Source organism: Armigeres subalbatus, chromosome 2 (genome assembly GCF_024139115.2).
Source record: "Armigeres subalbatus isolate Guangzhou_Male chromosome 2, GZ_Asu_2, whole genome shotgun sequence".
In the NCBI taxonomy this organism is placed as follows: Eukaryota; Metazoa; Arthropoda; class Insecta; order Diptera; family Culicidae; genus Armigeres; species Armigeres subalbatus.
Genome location: NC_085140.1, coordinates 289,679,324 through 289,698,320, shown reverse-complemented (window position 1 = coordinate 289,698,320; position 18,997 = coordinate 289,679,324). Strand labels below are relative to the sequence as shown.

At 42.3% G+C, this 18,997-nt stretch overlaps 1 protein-coding gene across 1 annotated transcript in view; it reads right to left on the bottom strand.

Annotated features, from left to right (window-relative positions):
- The window catches only part of LOC134212380 (protein sister of odd and bowel-like), a 38,400-nt gene extending 19,930 nt beyond the window's left edge, over window positions 1–18,470 (bottom strand). The window contains exon 1 of the mRNA XM_062690163.1: window positions 16,533–18,470. Coding sequence (XP_062546147.1) covers window positions 16,533–17,506 — 974 coding nt within the window. The 5' untranslated portion in view covers window positions 17,507–18,470. The remainder of the gene's footprint in view (window positions 1–16,532) is intronic.
- Between the last annotated feature and the right edge of the window lie 527 nt (window positions 18,471–18,997).

The following is an 18,997-nucleotide window of genomic DNA, read 5'->3' as shown; positions in this document are numbered from 1 at the left end:
GAATCAACTTAATTATTATCGGAGTTCGATAATTTAACGTAAGTTAACTTGATAATTTACGATAATCCGGTTAATAGATTACGCGATTAAAGTTGGTATACAATTTTGACAGAAGCCGATAATTGGACAAATTGATTGCAGCCTGTTGACCAAAGTTGATTTTGATCGAAGCGATACACTAAAAAATTAGGCAGAGCATCTGGATCGGCACATTTGTACTGGCGCATGTGCTGGAAAGTTTGTTGTACGAACGTCGATTAGAAGGACATGAAATGGATCAAAAATTGATTTGGAGGCAAGAAGCTCAGGAAGGCTGACTGAATGTTGGGCGACGCGAGGAGATTAGCAAGGCGAATATCAGCTAGTGTACATAACCTCGCTGTAGAGTAGACCATAGATGGGTAGGAAGCAGGCAACAAATAGATGTAGCTGATCTTGTACTGTAGATACTTGTCGTTTAATTAATAGAAAGCTGTAGCTGCTGGAAAAGTATCAGTCAGTAGCCCTCCATTGAGTATAGGGAAATCTAATATTTTTTGTGAAAGTATTAACTAACTCCGATATTTTCATGTCTGTTCCTCTCTTACTAATTTAATAATATGATGATATCGATTGTGCATCACAAAGAACCTTGGCTCCGTATACATGCTTGAGCCTACTTAATAAACGAACTTGGAAAAAAAATCATGTCTGGAGGTATGAAAATATGGTATGAGTTTATCACCAAGTTATCAAGTAGGGTTTCGTGTTCAAAACAAATAACTTTTGTAAGAAGAAAAATTACACTGTTTGCGAACCGGAAATGAAACTTTTTTTGTCCAGGTATCCAGGGATTTTCAGGATTTCAAAAATAATATCCAGGAATCGGAAATCGAATTTTCCTAAATCGAATTTTCCTAAATCCAGGATTTTTGTCCCGGGATGTCCCGGGATGGAAACTCTAGTGCCAAACGTTTCTCTGCAGTAAAGAGAACGTATTTAGGATATATAATGAGTTACCAATGTGCAGATTGTTAGAAGGGAAGACTACACAGAAATGTAAATTAATCACAATATCCTCAAATGTAATATTTACTAATTAGTTTAATATATTTGCAGCTTTGAAGCTGCCAAGTAGGCAACTACAAGACCGTGTTTTCTTCGTTGGCTTACGCCAACATGCACCATTCAGCTTAATGACCATTTCGGCCTAATGACCCTTTCGGCCAAATGATCCTTTCAGCCAAATGACCCTTTCGGCCAAATAACCCTTTCGGCCAAATAACCATTTCGGCCTAATGACCCTTTCGGCCAAATGACCCTTACGGCCAGATGGGCTTCGACCTCATGGTTTGTTCAACCTAGTGGCATTCGGCCGATTGTGTTTCGGCCAAACGATCCTTCCCCGTTTTGATGGCGTCTTTCTCAAACAAATCGACATTGTTGTTTCATAAGGGCGAAAGTCGCAAACATAAACATTGACTTCTTCTGCTGATTTGAGGAAGATAAGAAACTTCTGGCGGTATTTTCCACTTCCGTTCGATTGAAGACGCGTAGCGCCACCAGTTCCAAGAGATTGTTAGCTGGGAGCGGTCCTAGTTATTAAGGAATTTGCAGGAAAAGGCATTGTTTACGTTTGCGACATTCGCCCTTATGAAACAACAGTGTCGAAATGCTTGTTGTAAAACGAGATTCAATTAAAAAATATAAAAACTTATTTCAGCAACCGTGCACTAATGCAAAACTTTTTAATCGTACGATCCATTTTTCACGCAATTTGAATCACTTTTGATTTGACTGTGAATGAAGTGTCTGCAAGTTTTACAAGACTTCTAAAACATACTGTGGTATATTTTATCTTCTGGACCTAATTTGGCCCAAATGGGACCGCTATTGAAACTCCAAATAAAGAATATTGTGCGTGGAAAGTGGCCCAATCTGACAGCGGGATATACAGCAGTTATGCCATGGTAATATTGTTCATTTCAAACTCTTTAACTGGATTCTAATAGAACTGCGAAAGTTTTGAATACTCTGGATAATTGATCTTTAAATGTCCTCCATGAATCTAATCTCGACAGCTGTCCCTTTAATAAGTGAATAACTTTGGCCATATCAATGCAGGGGTTAAGTGTTATTTCGATAGTGGTATTCGGGATACATTTTTCATCCCGTCCTTAACTTTTATAACTAGAACGTGGTACAACAACGCTACAAGGTTTGTACAAAAAATCGAGTCATTTGCTGCCCATATAGTCCTTCTCCTAGTTTTGTCAGATCATGTTTTTTCTTGAAATGAGTGTGAATGTTATCACCATATCTTACATTTCAAGCGCCGAAATATGACAAAATAGTTTTCATACAATGAACCTATAATCGATTGCTCATAAGACGTAAGAAATAATCAACATTCGAATAAAATTTGTAATTAAAAGTGATAACCTGAACCTAAGCTGCTCATGAAAAGTCCCATCACTGAACCACAGTGCATGCAATCCAGCAACCCAGCGCGTTTTATCGAGACGGACATAAATTCCCTCCGCCACAGTGAAGTGGTCCGAAAATTGCTTCGCAGTGTGTCTATCATCCAAAATTTACATAATCCGCTCCAAACAACTCCCCATCGTCGTCGTCATCAACGGACGCGCCCGGCTTTGTTTTAACATTCCACGTTTCTACTCGCATCGCCGCATGGCAGCTAAAACCGACTGTGATGTTCGAAAATGTGTCATAAATTTTCGCGCACGACGCAACTCACGCGGACCCCAGATATTGGTTCAACTCTCGACGCAAAAACCGGGTGACAGATCAACTCAACGGTCCAAACTGGTAGGCATGGCATTTCGCGTTCTAATTTTTTTCAACTCTCGCTGCTATGTTGTAAGCAAATAAAATCTTTATTAGTACAAATGAGAATGGTAAAATAACAAAAAATAAATCACAATCATAATTTCCAACCTAAACATCAGTGTCGGGTCATGACCAGGGGTCTCTCTCTCTACCTTGCTCGATTCACTTTTTTCATCTTTCTTTCCCTTGTCGCGTCCACCAGTGCCGTCGCATATCCTCGCTCGGGTGGTTAATGCATGAAATCGGTCATCTCTCAACACGTTAAAAGCGTTATAAAAAAGAGGCTAACTATTTGAAAACTCGATCTCGCCGCGGGTCGCTCTTGAGTGCGTCGTCGTCGTCGTGGTCGTCATCGCTGAGTTGCGTTGTGTAGCGCATTAATAATAGCGCTCGTAAATGTCACCGGTGATAAAGTGCGTAAATAAAAGGTGTGTGTGTCTCTGTGTGTGCCAACGGCGAATGCATTTCGGTGGACACTCTCGGACTTACGCGGACCTAGGTTTGGTGTGTGGTGAGAGAGCGCGAGTTGTGTGCAATACGGGAATTGGGTTCAGATTTTGTGTTTGGGTGGAATGGGGCGAGGGAAAAAAAGCAAAGATAAAATGTTATGGTCTAGGAAAGATTTTTCGGGATTCCATGTGAGATCAACAACGTTCGCAGATATTCAACAGTGTTCGAAAGTTAGATTTAAATTAAGTGGGTTTTCTCAGTCAAAGTTGTGCAATTACGGAAATAAAGTTTTGCATTAGACATTGCATTGTATGATTACAGAGTTGCAGATTTCAAAAGATCTCCTCCATCAAATATAAGACAAGAACAAGTTGCTGTAATAAGGAAGTTTTGCCCAGCACTTGCTATTGAAAATGGGCTAAATTGATCATTGCGTTTTTGGAGTGCTTGATCAAAACATTGATTGTTTGAAATTGTAGAACTAATTTCTGTTGAAAGAAAACGTTGATTCCATTCTCCTACTTTGTATCTTTCCCTATACTACTTATCATGTTTTAGCAATTGCTAGAACCGAAATTGGAGTTCATACCGTTTTCAGCTTCTACTATACCTTCAACTAACTATTCTAACATTCTGTTAGAATTGTAAATGAACGGAAAGTTTGTTTCCTATAAATAATTAATTCATTCCTATCACATTGGCAATCCGTTGACCAAAACGAATCTATGCCATAGAACCTAACCTTCAAATTCCAACAAAATTCGCATGAACTCCCCAGTCAACACAAAATCGTATATGATGCAACATAAGATGCGAAAGTGGGGCCAATACAGTCATATTGTATGGGGATGTACCTATATGGCCTCCACTTTAGCATCTTATGTTTCATCATATACGACCTTGTGTTCACTGGGTCGTGCAGATGTTTACTCGGCTTGGAGTGGGCGAGTGACTGTATCATCATTTCCTCCCCATACCCCGATGACCGTAAGGACGCTTTCGGCACAGTAATTAACCATTGAAAAGTTTAGAGCTCTCGTACTGTGCACATTGAGCTTGGAAAGCAACTCCCATACACCATCCAATGGTTTCATGTACGATTACGATTGTCCTAGACAATCACGATGTAGCAATTACACATTATGAGGTCATTACTGATTATATAAAAATGCATGAACCACCTATTGAGCACAAAACGGAGTTGTCCCTACGACCAACTGTTCAACGCTTCTTGGATTACTGACTGTGACATTTTCACCAAGTATCTAAAATCGGCCCGACAACGAATAGGTTTTTTGACCTAGCCATTAAAATATGTATTAAAAGAATATGCTGGTTGTGGAAAGCATCCTTATTCCAGCCCTGCGCAATAATGCATGCTCCATCTGAAAATCTTGTCAATCATACACCGAAACGCACACTTGCGCTCATCCTTGTGTAAAGTTTTTATGCACTCATTACAGTCGAGCATTGCCTGGATTGCCAGGTAGAGATCATCAGTTATTATGGCCCTGTGTTTGAGACAATTGGAGGGACCCCTTCCAAAAGCGAATCTCAGGCAAGAACGCTCTTAATGCGTTCAGTTCATCCCCTTATAAGTCTCCAAGAAAACGCGTGAATTAAATAAGTAAGGCACTTTTCCTGTAAAAAAGTGTGTCCTTAAAGAAGGAGTCATTGCATTGGCTCTTCACATCATTCCGCAAAAAAAACGCGTGCTATGAAAGAAGGAATGATCTACTGTGAAGACTTATTCCAGGAAAACGCGTGCATTAAAATAACCTCCTTTTCGGTACATCCTATTAGAATGACTTGGACAGTGAATGGAAAATACTGTTACTGCTACTGTTACTTTGCATCGAGACTGATATGGCAATAAAAATAAACTGAAATTTCGTCTTCGTAAAACTTATTTTTCTGGATTTATGACTTGTGCGAGAAGTCATATTTTTTTGGATTTCGGAGATTTTTATGTCAATCGACTCTGAAACTCTCCAGCAGTTTGTCAATTTCATTGAAACTTTCGATTATTTACGATAAACTATTGATAATTTCAATTCTTGCCATACCCAGTAAAAATTTCAGAACCAATCAATCCCGACCATGCATCCCCAACGCGGACATCAGAATGATGTAAGTTCCGGGCCTTTTGGCCCACCGCTTCATTTTCTCTTTGCAGGTTTCACGTGCACGCGTCATTTATGTTCGAGAATCCACAGTGAGTGGACACGAAGAGCGGACACAAATACCCTACAAAACGATGGCGTTTCAGCGAAAAAGAATCGAGTGGCTGTCGTCAACGTCAGCAGCATTCCAGTTTAATTTCTTCGCATGGCCCTGGCTCACATGGCCTGGAAATTTCACTTGAATGTCACTGATGCCATCCTTCTTCTTCTTCTTATTGGCATTACATCCCCACACTGGGACAGAGCCGCCTCGCAGCTTAGTGTTCATTAAGCACTTCCACAGTTATTAACTGCGAGGTTTCTAAGCCAGGTTACCATTTTTGCATCCGTATTATCATGAGGCTAGCACGATGATACTTTTATGCCCAGGGAAGTCGAGTCAATTTCCAATCCGAAAATTGGCTAGACCGGCACCGGAAATCGAACCCAGCCACCCTCAGCATGGTCTTGCTTTGTAGCCGCGCGGTTTACCGCACGGCTAAGGAGGGCACTGATGCCATCAATGCTAATTAATTTTTGCAGGCTTAATTGCTACCGATGGTAATTTTCTGCCGTCTTTTTCTTTTTCGGTTGGCGACGATAATGATTCGCACTTCGAAGTAATTGTTTCTCAGCTTAACCAAAGACTATTATTATTTTATTAGTCTTTGGCTTAAGCTTTTGATCTATGAAATTGTGGTCCTGAAAAGAACCGATTAATTTCCAATAATGCACCTTTTGAATCAATAACAGCAACCACTCAATAATTTGGATTTGCAAGACATTTTTTTAGGCATTACTTCAAGCGCAATCCGAACCATGGCATTTGGGACATAACCAAAAAAGCCAATTCTTTCATCTCGTTCATCCAGCAGACAAAGAAGCGGGGCGGACTTCATGACTTCAAACTAAAGAAGATCACTAACCGAATCGATAAACAGAATACAGTGGCCAAGTTCCACACCAGGAGGCTGTACCGCAAGTACAGCCGAAATGCATCGTAATGGACGACGATACATCAAAGCAGACGCTAAGCAAATCTCTAGTTTTTGGTTGGCAAGTCCCGTCTGGATGTTCCGGAGAAATAAAGTGCGGTACTCTTAACACGAGTTAAGAAATATCTGGAAAAACAGACAGATAAGTGAACGCACCAAAATACGAATTTTCAACTCTAACGTGAAATCTGAGCTGTTATACGCTAGCGAAACATGGTGTGTCTCAGTGGAGAACACTCAACGGCTGCAGGTGTTCATCAACAGATTCCTGCGGTATATAATCTGGGCCTGTTGGCCTTACAACTGGATCACAAACAACGAGCTCCATCGTCGTTGTCACCAGAGGCCGATAGCAACTGAAATTCGGGATCGGAAGTGGGGCTGGGTCGGCCACACTCTACGTAGGGGCGGAAACGAAATCAGTAAACAAGCATTAGACTGGAACCCAGCGGGACATCGCAGCAGATGCAGACCCAGAAGCTCTTGGCGACGAAGCCTCAATAAAGAAATAAAAGAAGTCGACCGAAATCTAACCTGGCAACAGGTTAAAGCGATAGCTGGGCAACGCTCAGGATGGAGATCTTTCAAGTCGGCTCTTTTTTTTTTTTTTTTACAAGGGAGAATGCATTTACACACTAACCCAGTACACGTGCATTGTAGCTGCCAAACTACCACACGGAAGTGTAATGGAATATCGGTTATACCGACTAAACTCCCTTGGGCTCCACCATCGTTTCCCCCAGGAACTACCTCGCAGTACTACTTCTGGGGGGATGGCAGTACTAAGCGTACTCGCTCATTATCGCTCACACAGGCACTCGTCCCATGCGAGACTGACTTGGGTGCTCGCACACCATTCACTCCATTTGAGTCTTACTTGGATGCTCTCCCGGGCGCTCCGCTGCCATGCCTCGAGGTGTCAATAGCGGTAACTGCCTGGGCCTACAGATATTACGCTACGACACTCCTGCCTCAACACGAGCAGATCAATCACACCACTGCCGAAGCAGACCACACGCTACCCTGCCGAAGCAGGGACACTCCCCATGCACCACATGTGCACAACTGTAGGTGTGTGGGTACAACCCACTGCTACCCTGCCGCCGAAGCAGCTTCTCCAAAGACCATTCGCTCCATATGACCCTTTTTCGGGTGCTCACTCTAACACTCCACTGCCATGCCTCGAGGTGTCGATAGGTCCCTCGACTCCTACCTCAGCATGTGCAGTCCATACTCATACTTCTGCTGCGCTTCGAGGTGACAATAGTGGTGACGCGCTATGACACTCCTGCCTCAGCACAAGTAGATCACTCACTGTCTGCCGAAGCAGCTCACGCTCTACCCTACCGAAATAGGGACACTCCCCATGCCAGTTGGCACTCCCTGGGCTTGTTCTTTTGAAGCGGCACACAGTCGCTTTGATAGAATCTGATTACGGGCACTTGTGGTTTTTTGGGAGGGATTTTAGCAGAGCCCACTGCTAAATCCCACCACGCCCAAGGCAGTTCTCCCTGACTCGCAGACAGCTGGGGAGGGGTCGTCAAGCCCTCGGACATGGTCCATGCTGTCCCTGCGGTCCCTGCTGCCCCCGGCTCTTTGCACCACCGGAGGTGTACAGGACCCATAAGTAAGTAAGTAAGATGGGCAAACTGCTCTTTCTCCGGTCTCCGGAGGTACCATTCTGATTTTTACGGATCTGGTATCGTGCCATTACACGACTGGTACGAAACCAACGATGTGTAGAAAAGCGGGCATCGAGCGGAAATGGAAATGGAATATTCCACATGGAAATCACCTAATCAAGTAACGGAAAACCAAATCGACCACGTTCTAATCGACGGTAAATTCTTCTCCGACAACGCGAACATGCGCACTTACCGCAGGACGAATATTGAATCCGATCACTACCTCGTTGCAGTATTTTTGCGCTGAAAACTCTCGACGGTGTACAACACGCGTCGAAGTCGTCCGCCGCGGCTAAACATTGGGCGGCTATAAGACGGTAGACTACGCGCAGCAGATGGAAGTGGCACTCCCAACACTCCCAACTCCGGATCATAGAAACGACTGGTAAATTTGACGGCGAATGTGAGCAGTTAGTTGAGGAGAAGAATGCAGCATGGGCGAGATTGCTGTAACACCGCACGAGGGCGAACGAGGCACGATACAAACTGGCGATGAACAGACAAAACTCGATTTTTCGGAGGAAAAAGCGCCAGCAGGAAGATCGAGACCGTAAAGAGACGGAGGAACTGTACCGCGCTAATAACACCCGAAAGTTCTATGAGCAGTTGAACCGTTCACGTAAGGGTCACGTGCCACAGCCCGATATGTGTAAGGTTATAAACGGGAACCTTCTTACAAACGAGCGTGAGGTGATTCAAAAGGGGCGGCAGCACTACGAAGAACACCTGAATGGCGATATGGCAGACAACGGTGGCGGTATAGTAATGAACCTACGATCACGCGCGCAGGACATGCGATTTTCAGCTCCGAATCTCCAGGAAATCCAAGAGAAGATCGGCCGGCTGAAAAACAACAATGCCCCTGGGGTTGACCAACTACCATGAGAGCTGTTTAAACACGGTGGTGAAGCACTGGCTAGAGCGCTGCACTGGGTGATTACCAAGGTTTGGGAGGACGAGGTTCTGCCGCAGGAGTGGATAGAAGGTGTCGAGTGTCCCATCTACAAAAAGGGCCATAGACTGGATTGTAGCAACTACCGCGCAATCATATTGCTGAACGCCGCCTAAAAGGTACTCTCCCAAATTTTATGCCGACGACTAACACCAATTGCAAGAGAGTTCGTGGGGAAGTACCAGGCGGGATTTATGGGTGAACGCTCTCCCACAGACCAGGTGTTCGCCATACGTCAGGTATTGCAGAAATGCCGCGAATACAACGTGCCCACACATCATCTACTTATTGACTTCAAAGTCGTATATGATACAATCGATCGGAACCAGCTATGGCAGGTAATGCACGAACACGGATTTCTGGATAAACTGATACGATTGACCAAGGCGACGATGGATCGGGTGATGTGCGTAGTTCGAGTTTCAGGGGCATTATCGAGTCCCTTCGAAACGCGCAGAGGGTTACGGCAAGGTGATAGTCTTTCGTGTCTGCTATTCAACATCGCTTTGGAAGGAGTAATACGAAGGGCAGGGATTGACACGAGTGGTACGATTTTCACAAAGTCCGTCATACAGTCCGAAGTACATAATAGGAAAATGCTCAAGAGAGGTCAATATAAGCCACCCACCACGAGTTTCTATCGTTGGTGACGAAATCTGGGTGGTTGAAGAATTCGTGTACTTGGGCTCACTGGTGATCGCCGATAACGATACCAGCAGAGAAATTCGGAGACGCATCATGGCAGGAAATCGTACGTTCATTGGACTCCGCAAAACGCTCGGAATAGAGTTCGCCGCCGTACCAAACTGACTATCTACAAAACGCTTATTAGACCGGTAGTTCACTACGGACACTAGACCTGGAACTAGATCTGGCCACTATGGCCTTAGTCTAGTAATAAAAAATTTCAATGTCAACACTATTACTATTTCAGAAATTCGTAATCCTTTGAATGAAATTTTAAATGAAACAAACTCTTTTGTTCACTTCATTGTTTCTAGTGAAAATGTCACCACCGCCACACATGAGCAAATTGGCAGCTTGAGTGGAAAAAAGTTGAATAGGATGGAAAAGAATGGGATGAAATGGAATAAAATGAAATAGAATGAAATAGAATGAGATATAATGAAATGGAGTTGAATGCGATATAATGAAATATAATGGAATAGAATGGAGTTGAATGGATTTGAATGAAATTGAATGAATGGAATATAATGGAATAGAATGAAATTGAAAGAAATTTAATTGAAATAAAGGGGATAGATTGGAAAAATTGAATAGAATGCGATAGAATGGGACAAAGTGGAATAGAATGGAAATTTCTAATCTAATCACAGAATTGCATAGAATAGAATAGAATGAAATATAATAGGATGTAATGGAATGGAATGGAAAAATGGAATAGAATGGACTAGAATGGAATAGAATGGAAAAGAATGGAATAGAAAGGTATTGAATTGTATAAAAAGGAAATGGATCAATGGAATAGAACGGAATAAAATGGAATAGAATGGAAAAGAATGAGTTACAATGGAATAGAGTGAAATAAAATGGGATAGAACAGAATAATTTGCAGTTGACAGTTGGCTGGTAATTAGAATTTCTGGTTGTTCTATGAGCATTAAGAAGAAACTCACTTGTTTGTAGTTTGTAGATAATTTGGGCAGTGGATAAAAAAGGTTTTAGATCAAAAATAAAAGCTGCCAAAATAATAACATGAGCATCGTTCAGAATTAGTGTCAGCAGTTCACTTTCTGCGTAACTTTTCCAACAGAGCCTTTATTTTTGGCGATTCGGGTTTGGAGGGGGTCAGCGATATGGTTCGAACAAATAAATTGATCATCCATTTAAAATAGAGAATACTGTAGTGGTGTTAATTTTTAGGTAAAAATATATTCATTGGCTGAAAAAAAAATTATATTTGCATAAAATAAAAATGCATAAAAACAACATGGTTGGCAACATTTCTGCTGAAAATCAAAAATGTTCCTAAACATTTTAAAAATTGTTTTCAAATGCATAAAAAGAAGTTATTTGTGGCTGTAAAACTGACCGTGATAAGAACCATTTAAAAACATAGGTTTATCGTCAGAAACGAAGGGTACAGGCTATCCGCGCGGGCTTGGTAGTCATATGGCTACTGCTTCTGCATCACACGCAGGAGGTTGTGAGTTCCATCCCAGGTCCGTTCCATTCTCCTACTTCGTATCTTTCTCTATATTTCTCATGTTCTAGCAATTGCTAGAACTGGAAATGGACTTCCATACCGTTTCCATTACTATTCCTTATACCTTCAACTTGAGTATTCTATCAGTAATCTGCTAAAATTGGAAAAGAACTATTGAGCTCGTTTCCTACATCCAATTAGAAATTCCATCAGTTGCCTACTCCTATCTATCACATTGGCAGCTCGTTAACCAAAACGGACCTCTGCCTCTCGAACCTAACCCAAAAATTTCAACAAATTCCACATGAACTCGTGGCAAGTGCAGAGGTATATTCGACTTGCAGTGAGCAAGTGATTGCATCATCAGTTCCTCCCCCTTCCCTACATTGACTTGCATTCTGACGTGGCAGGCCCCAGTATGACGTAACAAATGAGTAACAGTACAGTACTTGTACATTGAAGATGTGTGCTAGTCCCAAGCAAACATCTGTTGGTTCCCTGTGCAAGAACAGCTGATCTGGTCATAATGGAGTAGTAACTACGAGCAGTCAATCAAGCTCAAGCTCAAGCTTAAGAAACGAAGGGTACCTACAGGTTGTCCGCAAATTATCCGTACAGATGTTGACAGTTTGTTTCTACAGAGCAAAAAACAGACAACAATGGTCTAAACCAGTATCTCTATGGGTATAACAACTCAGCAGGCTGTAATAGAAGTCTATTTAGGGAATGCTGGGAGTTATTTCATATGGTTAATAAAACGTTTAGTCTTTGTGATTGCTTTTTTTTTTTTCAATTTATTCGAACAAAATCGCCGAATTTGAGTTGAATTTATCATTCGGTATGGTCCACCTTGAAAACAGCAGCCTGCAAAACACCGATTATATCACCGATACTTTGAAATCATGTCACAATCGTCGAAAATGTCTGAAAAGTATCAGTACAGAAACGTGCGGCCATCGTGATTTTTTCCCGACAAGGTCGAAGGCGTATAACTCGGGATGCAGGCATTTCGAAGTGAACAAATTCAGCTTGGTAGATGTAATCCTATTAATAATGTTCCGAAAAATAATTTTAAATCTGTCTTGTAGTACGGATAATTTGCAGAATCTCTGTACTCCCATGTGCCGAGAGATGGTCCAATTATCAACACATTTTGGATTTTTTTATATATATTTGATAGATAAACAAATTCAAAAATTTGATTCAAACCGGTGTAAATGGATTGCAAGTGGTTGATCACTTGCTATGAATCCATTTTTAGTGTTTCTTATTTTTAGAGTAAGTACAGTTTTAGGCTGTTTTGGTACAGGTTTAGGTAACAGGTTAGAAATTTGCAGAAGCTCTTTCTCGATTCAAATTATTTATTTATTAGTTTGAGCCAAACGTGAAAACATGCATGCAGCCAACTGGTAGTGAATTTTCTTGAAATAAAAGGTCAGAACCTTATTGCTTTCTATTTGTTTATTTATGAGCTGAATATAGGAGCTATGAAGACAGCGAACAGTAACCTTATACGAAGTAACAGAAAAGTCTCATTATTATTCGATGCGAATCTTTTCAAAATTACACGATGTCATTTGATAGATACATACCGTGATTTTACCAAAAAATCTTACTTTTGCAAAAATTTGTTTCCCAATATTTGTTTCAAAATCAGTTGCGCCCAAATCGCAAAGCGAAATTTTCTATTGATACAGTTGTATGTATCCAATATTGCAAGCAACAACATCTGAAATCTTCTTCTATATACTTACATAAATATGAATTTATGTCTGTCTGACCCTTATAGACTCGGAGATTACTAAACTGATCGGCGTATGTATGCAGAGGTTTTTGAGGCCGGGGAAGGTTCTCAAGATGGTTCGAGACTCCTCCTCGCTTTGGAAAGGGGAGCTCCCTTACAAATGAATCACCAATTTCATCCCAACTCGAGAATTATTCAAGCAAATGCAATCAAATTTTGCATGTGGATGCTTTGGAAGCCCTTTGGAAACCCCCCCATTTCTGGAAAGGGAGGCTCTAATACAAATGAACCAGAAATTTCTACATAGCTCGAGAACGAATCAGAGAATAAATCAATTTTAGGCGAAACGAAGTTCGTCAGATCTGCTACTTTAAAATGAAAGTCAATTGAAGGGAAAAAAACAAACTTTTCCACCGCTGCTGTGATGGTTTCTATCCCAATAACAACTTAGGGCCAATTTCTTCACCTCCGCTTAGTGCTTAAACCAGGTTTAATCGTATGGATAAGCACCGCTTAAGAGTTAAGCGGTGGTGAAGAAATTGGCCCTTAGTGTGATACAAGTTTTATTTTCTACCTTAAGGACACTCCTCACGGAATCCAAATTTCAAAGTGCTCGCGTTTTCGGGGACACACCACTCGATACGGAGGCGGCGCACAACTATCATTTTTGTTGATTTAGCTTTTCTGCGTCGTGAAATAATAAAAATGACAGTTGTGCGTTGCTTCCGTATCGAGTGGAATGCCCCCGAAAACGCGAGCACTTTGAAACTTGGATTCCGTAAGGAGTGACCTTAAGGCCAATAAACGCTTGCTATGGAGAACAATGTAGTGAGTTCTAAGGAGATTCGACCCCCATTTTTGATATCTCATATCAGATATTGACGCTGATTTCGCACAGTTGAGGTAGTAAACCAAAGAGGAATTGTCTCTGTCGTCCCTGGCGAAACATCTTTTGCTGGTGAGAATAGGCAGGGCGCTCCACAAAAAATCAATACGTTTTGACAGTACTAACATGTTTGGGATAAAGATTGAAGGAATCCACAATAGGAAAAAAGGAGGTATTTTTGGCCAAAATTATGAATCCTGCAATAAACAGTGGTATTCATCATAAAAACATAGATAGAAAAGAAAAATATTTTTCTGAGCCTTCAATGGGGTATGGGGCCAATTTTCGGCATAGTATCGATTTTTGTCATATTATTCAAAAGCAACGGAATTTGGTCACTTGCAATAAGCCTGTTTGATGCTGGATGAAACACTAATGGTCATATAAACTGTATATTCGTGTCACAGACAAATGGACGCAACACAGATTTCCTAAAATGATCAAAAAAGCACTATCAGCTTCTGGTGTTGAAAATTCACTGAGTAGAACTTAATAAACCAACAAAGGAGGGTAGAACAGATTCAATTAGCGTCATATTGTGACATCAACGAAATGGAATTTAATTTATTTGATATTTCATTAAGATTTCTTTCATAATTATAAAAGGTATTGTGCCAAGGAGTTATTCAACACACTACTCATCCAACACGTTATGACACGTTATGGTTAAATCTATAATTCGCTCCTATAATGTAGTAATGTCAAAATTGTAAATTTTAAACAACTTCCCTTCTCACTGCGTAACGCTTTTTACATGATAGATGATTTTTTCTTGAAATATGCGCAATGTTAAGACATAACCCTCCCACTTAAAATGTTATGAAAATTGTGTTCGTCACCAAATTCAATTGAAGTGGCATTATTGAGTAACTCAGATTAAAATTGAAAAATAAGAAGTTTACCAAAACACCTGATTAATCCCCTAGCGGTAATGTTGTCTTTCTCGTACATTATAAGAAAATGTATTTTGGCCATAACTTTTGAGCCCATAGTCCGATCCAGCCTATTTTTAATAGGGAACAATGGAACAACGTTCTCTGACGAATGAAACTTGTTGCGAGTAAATCGGTTTAGAGTAAGTGCTTAAAAAAGAGTTAAGACCATTTTTGCTCACATACATACAGACATTCACACACACGTACACACAGACAACACCTCTTCGAACTAAGTCGATCGGTATACAACACAATGCGTGTTTAGGCTTTTTTAATGCTTTTAGAGCGATCATATAGCTTCTACCAATACTTAGTACACGAGAAAGGCAAAAATGGGCAATTATTAAAATTCATGTGTCTTACAAAATAATGAATTTGGGCAGAATTTTATTCATGGTCCTCAAAGCTTAAGAGTTCAATAGTGTAGTGCATGATGTTTTACTGCGGGGTATTGCGGGGTACCAAACTGTTTTGTTCGTTAAATATTGCGTAAAATATGCTTTTACAAAACTACTAAAAACTAACTTCTGGACGAAGCTATCATTACAATATCGAGCCTATTGCATAGATCTGTTCAAGAACTTTGTAACGATATAAAAATATGTTACTTTTGAGGCGAAAACATGGCAAAACTGTACGTTTTCCCAAAAAACGTAAAAATATCATTTCCAGGAGGGGCTAGTTTGAACGCCCCCCCCTCCCGGAAAATCTGAAAAATAAAAACCGTCCTGATTATAGAAATATAGGTTATAAGCTGTGTATTCATCACATTTTACTCGCCCAAATCGAAAATTGGCCTTTTGGTAGTTTTGGCCACACCTTTATATGGGGCTGTCCTATTGTGGAATTGCAGAGACAATCTCGCCATGTTGATGAGCCAACATCTCAGTGTAAAATTGATGATAGTCTATGTTTTGTTTCCAAACATCACATTTGATTTTCATCTGGATACAGAAATGTCAATGGGAGTTTGTCCCCATATTGAGATTCTTAAGTTAAATTTTCTAAAACTCAAGGGCACTACCCTCAATAAATTTAGACAACAAAGTTCACGCCTTCATTTTATTCTTACTGCGACGCAGTGAACCTAAAAAAAGTTGTTTTTAGTATCCAGTTCGTTGCTTTTTTGATGAGATTGGTGTATTGCTAATAATTAAGTTTAAAGCCAAATTCACCTTAAAAGCATATACGCCACTTTAACAGATTACTACAGTCCAGAAATATGGTGGGTATTATGGGTATCAGAGTTGAATACATAGGTATATGTAGTAGTTGAAGAAAAAAATATTCGACAAGTTTACTTTTCATCGTGAAAATTTTGTTTGAAGTATTTGATCACAATTGACAAATAATACTTTCACTTTTTCACAAGCTTTTTAATGACCTTTTATTAGTAAGCTTGACCAGAAAAAAAAAAGAAGTTCACGCCTCGTACCTGCTGTAAAGCAGAGTAAAAGATATTGATCGCATCGTTGAAACTAATCTGAACTAGGGATTATTAAAACAAAACATTTTAAATTTCAATACTATATACTGTTAAACGTTTAACTTTATATCACGAATTTACAACTTTGCCAAAAAAAAACTCCAATAAATATCAAACGCGGAAAGAAACCAAAATTACAAATCTGTTGCTCTCACATGGAATGATTGCGCTTCACGTGTTTCCCCCCTCGTCCCGCTGGAAACAAATAAAACTCCTCCGAGTCGGGATTGGTTCAGCTTACCTATGATCGCGGAGGTGATCCTGCCGGCGGAAAGCCTTGCCGCAAATGTCGCACGAGTAGGGCCGCTCGTCGGTGTGGGTTCGCTCGTGGATCAACAGGTTGTACGATTTCGTGAACTGACGTTTGCAAAATTGGCAAATGAATTGCTTTTTCGGTCGCTGACTGGCGGCGGCCGCCGCTGAAATTGCAACGACCGACGACGACTGTTGCTGCTGCTGGCCTTGTTGCTGGGTGGTCACCGTCGCAGTAGGCGTGGGTGTGCATTTTTTCGTCGCTGCCACTGCGACGGCGGCTGCCGAGCTTGCCACGAAACTAGCGGCGGCAGCTGCGGCGGCGACGGCAGCCGCCGAACTGGAGGAAGATGCCGTCGCTGCAAGGGTTTTAAACTTATCGGCACTCATCTGCTGATGGAATGCTGCATTTAGGACTAGACTTGGATAGCCGCTGTCCAGGGAATTGCAGTCGGACGTCGAGTCATGCATGGGGTCGTCAAAATTGAGATCTTCGTCTTGGTCCAGAACTGGAAGTTCATCGGATAATTCATTGTTCTGAAGCAGCTGCTGCACCGTTGCGGGCTGAGTGTCCATCAGCATATCATCCGCACTTGCTACATTGGCAGCGGTGGAGGTGCACGTGGATGCCGACGAGGTCAGAGGCATCGAAGGTAATGGCGTACGGTTGGATAGCCGCAGCACATCCGACTTTCCGGTAATTCTTTGTAGCGTGAGATATGATTCGAGTGCCTGAAGGTTGAAAGCAGCTGCAACGGGAGAGTTCGCTGGCATAAGGGCTGCCTGTTGCAAACTGGTTAACATGTTGTTCTGTAGGGAAAGTACGACCGCTGCGGCAGCTGCAAAATCACCCGGTTGTGAACTTCGTGCCACATTGCTGGTCGCTGTGGCCGCCCCAACCGCGGCTGCTGACTCATTCGATTGCTCCATCACGTTCGCCTGACCGACGGTTTCCAATAACATTTATCAACCACCACAACCTCGGCTCGCTTGAATATTTATCAAGCTCGGATTAACTACCAGAAATTGATGTAAATTAATCACTTGGCTGCTCTCGTGCCAAGTTATGATCTCATCGCAAGCGCCACAGAGTAACACAATCTTATTAACACTCACTCGCGGCAGACGACGGCTCGTCAATCTTCGGGCAAGATTCGTGCTCAGAAGAGCCAGGATTTCTGACGCACTTCAAGGTCTATTTGTTCTCTCGTGTAACCGCTAATTGTTTACATTACCCACGCGCATGCCCCGCTTCTCACACATGTATGACAAAGCGGCATCAACAAAAGGTTCCGACGATTGTTGACAACCTTATCATCCGCGCTGATAAGCCCTCGAGCCCAGAACCAGCCTATCCAAACAGATGTGTCACTCCTTCGCGGTCACTTTGGTGGATTGTCTTCCGATTCACTTTCGTCACTCCTCACACACCCCTCCAGCAAACACCTACACACCCTCACCGTGTCAGGATAACGTTCGATAATTGTTCAGGATTCTAATTGGATTGCACTGGCCGGAACCGGAAACTGGGTAATTCGCGCGCGCGCACCCTCTCACCAAGAAGACACTTGTGACTTTCTGGCACCGGAGACCGTGACTGCTGGTCTCAGTTTCGCGTCACCGTCGTCGTCGTTCAATGTAGTTCTGCTGTCTACCGTATTGCGCTGCATACTGATACACGGACTTTTTCTCTTCTATGATATAGACACTTGGATGGGCTTTTTACTCGCGCGCGCGACGACCTGCTGCCAGTGTTAAGTTCCTCCGGCTCGGCGAAGCTGGGCTTAGAGGAAACCGGGAACCAACACAGCGGCAAACGCCGTTCCAAGGCATTCGTTCGTTGGTTGGCCTCTCTCGCCGTCTCCAAGTCGAACGGACTCTCCGGAGTCAGCAAGTCAGCGCGGAAAAGATACGACCGAAAAAACTTGTATTTTGTACGGGTTTCCACTCTGCTTCTCGCCCAAGAAATCGGTCGTCATGAGAGGGAGAGATCGAGCGGATTAGCACAGGCTGGCGCAGTCATTGTGGGTCCAAGTCCAACGAGGAGGGAGAGCAGAACGCGAAAAAAGAGAACACCTCCGCCTTTACCTGATGTGGTCGACCGTTGACGGCGCGTGAGGTGCTGCTGGTCGCATCAGGCTGGGAACCTGTTGGGACTCAACTATGTATGGGTGTGCAGCATTTATGCTCTTATGCTTTGTGACCCTTTCCTTTCGACAAGCGAACGGAGATCATCGGGACCACGGATGGGAGAGCTGATGGCATGTTCCGTATTCTTTTGCACCGGCGAGTAGGTACGAGGGCATTTTTGGCTGGGCATTGGGCTTGACGGAGACTCGTGCGCAAGAGGCATCCACAACCGCCCGGGGCTGTTGCGAGGGTGTATATGCGCGATCGTTCGGTTTCGTCCGCTGTCTTGGGACCCGGGAACAGGTATGGCTCGGTTGAGTTTCG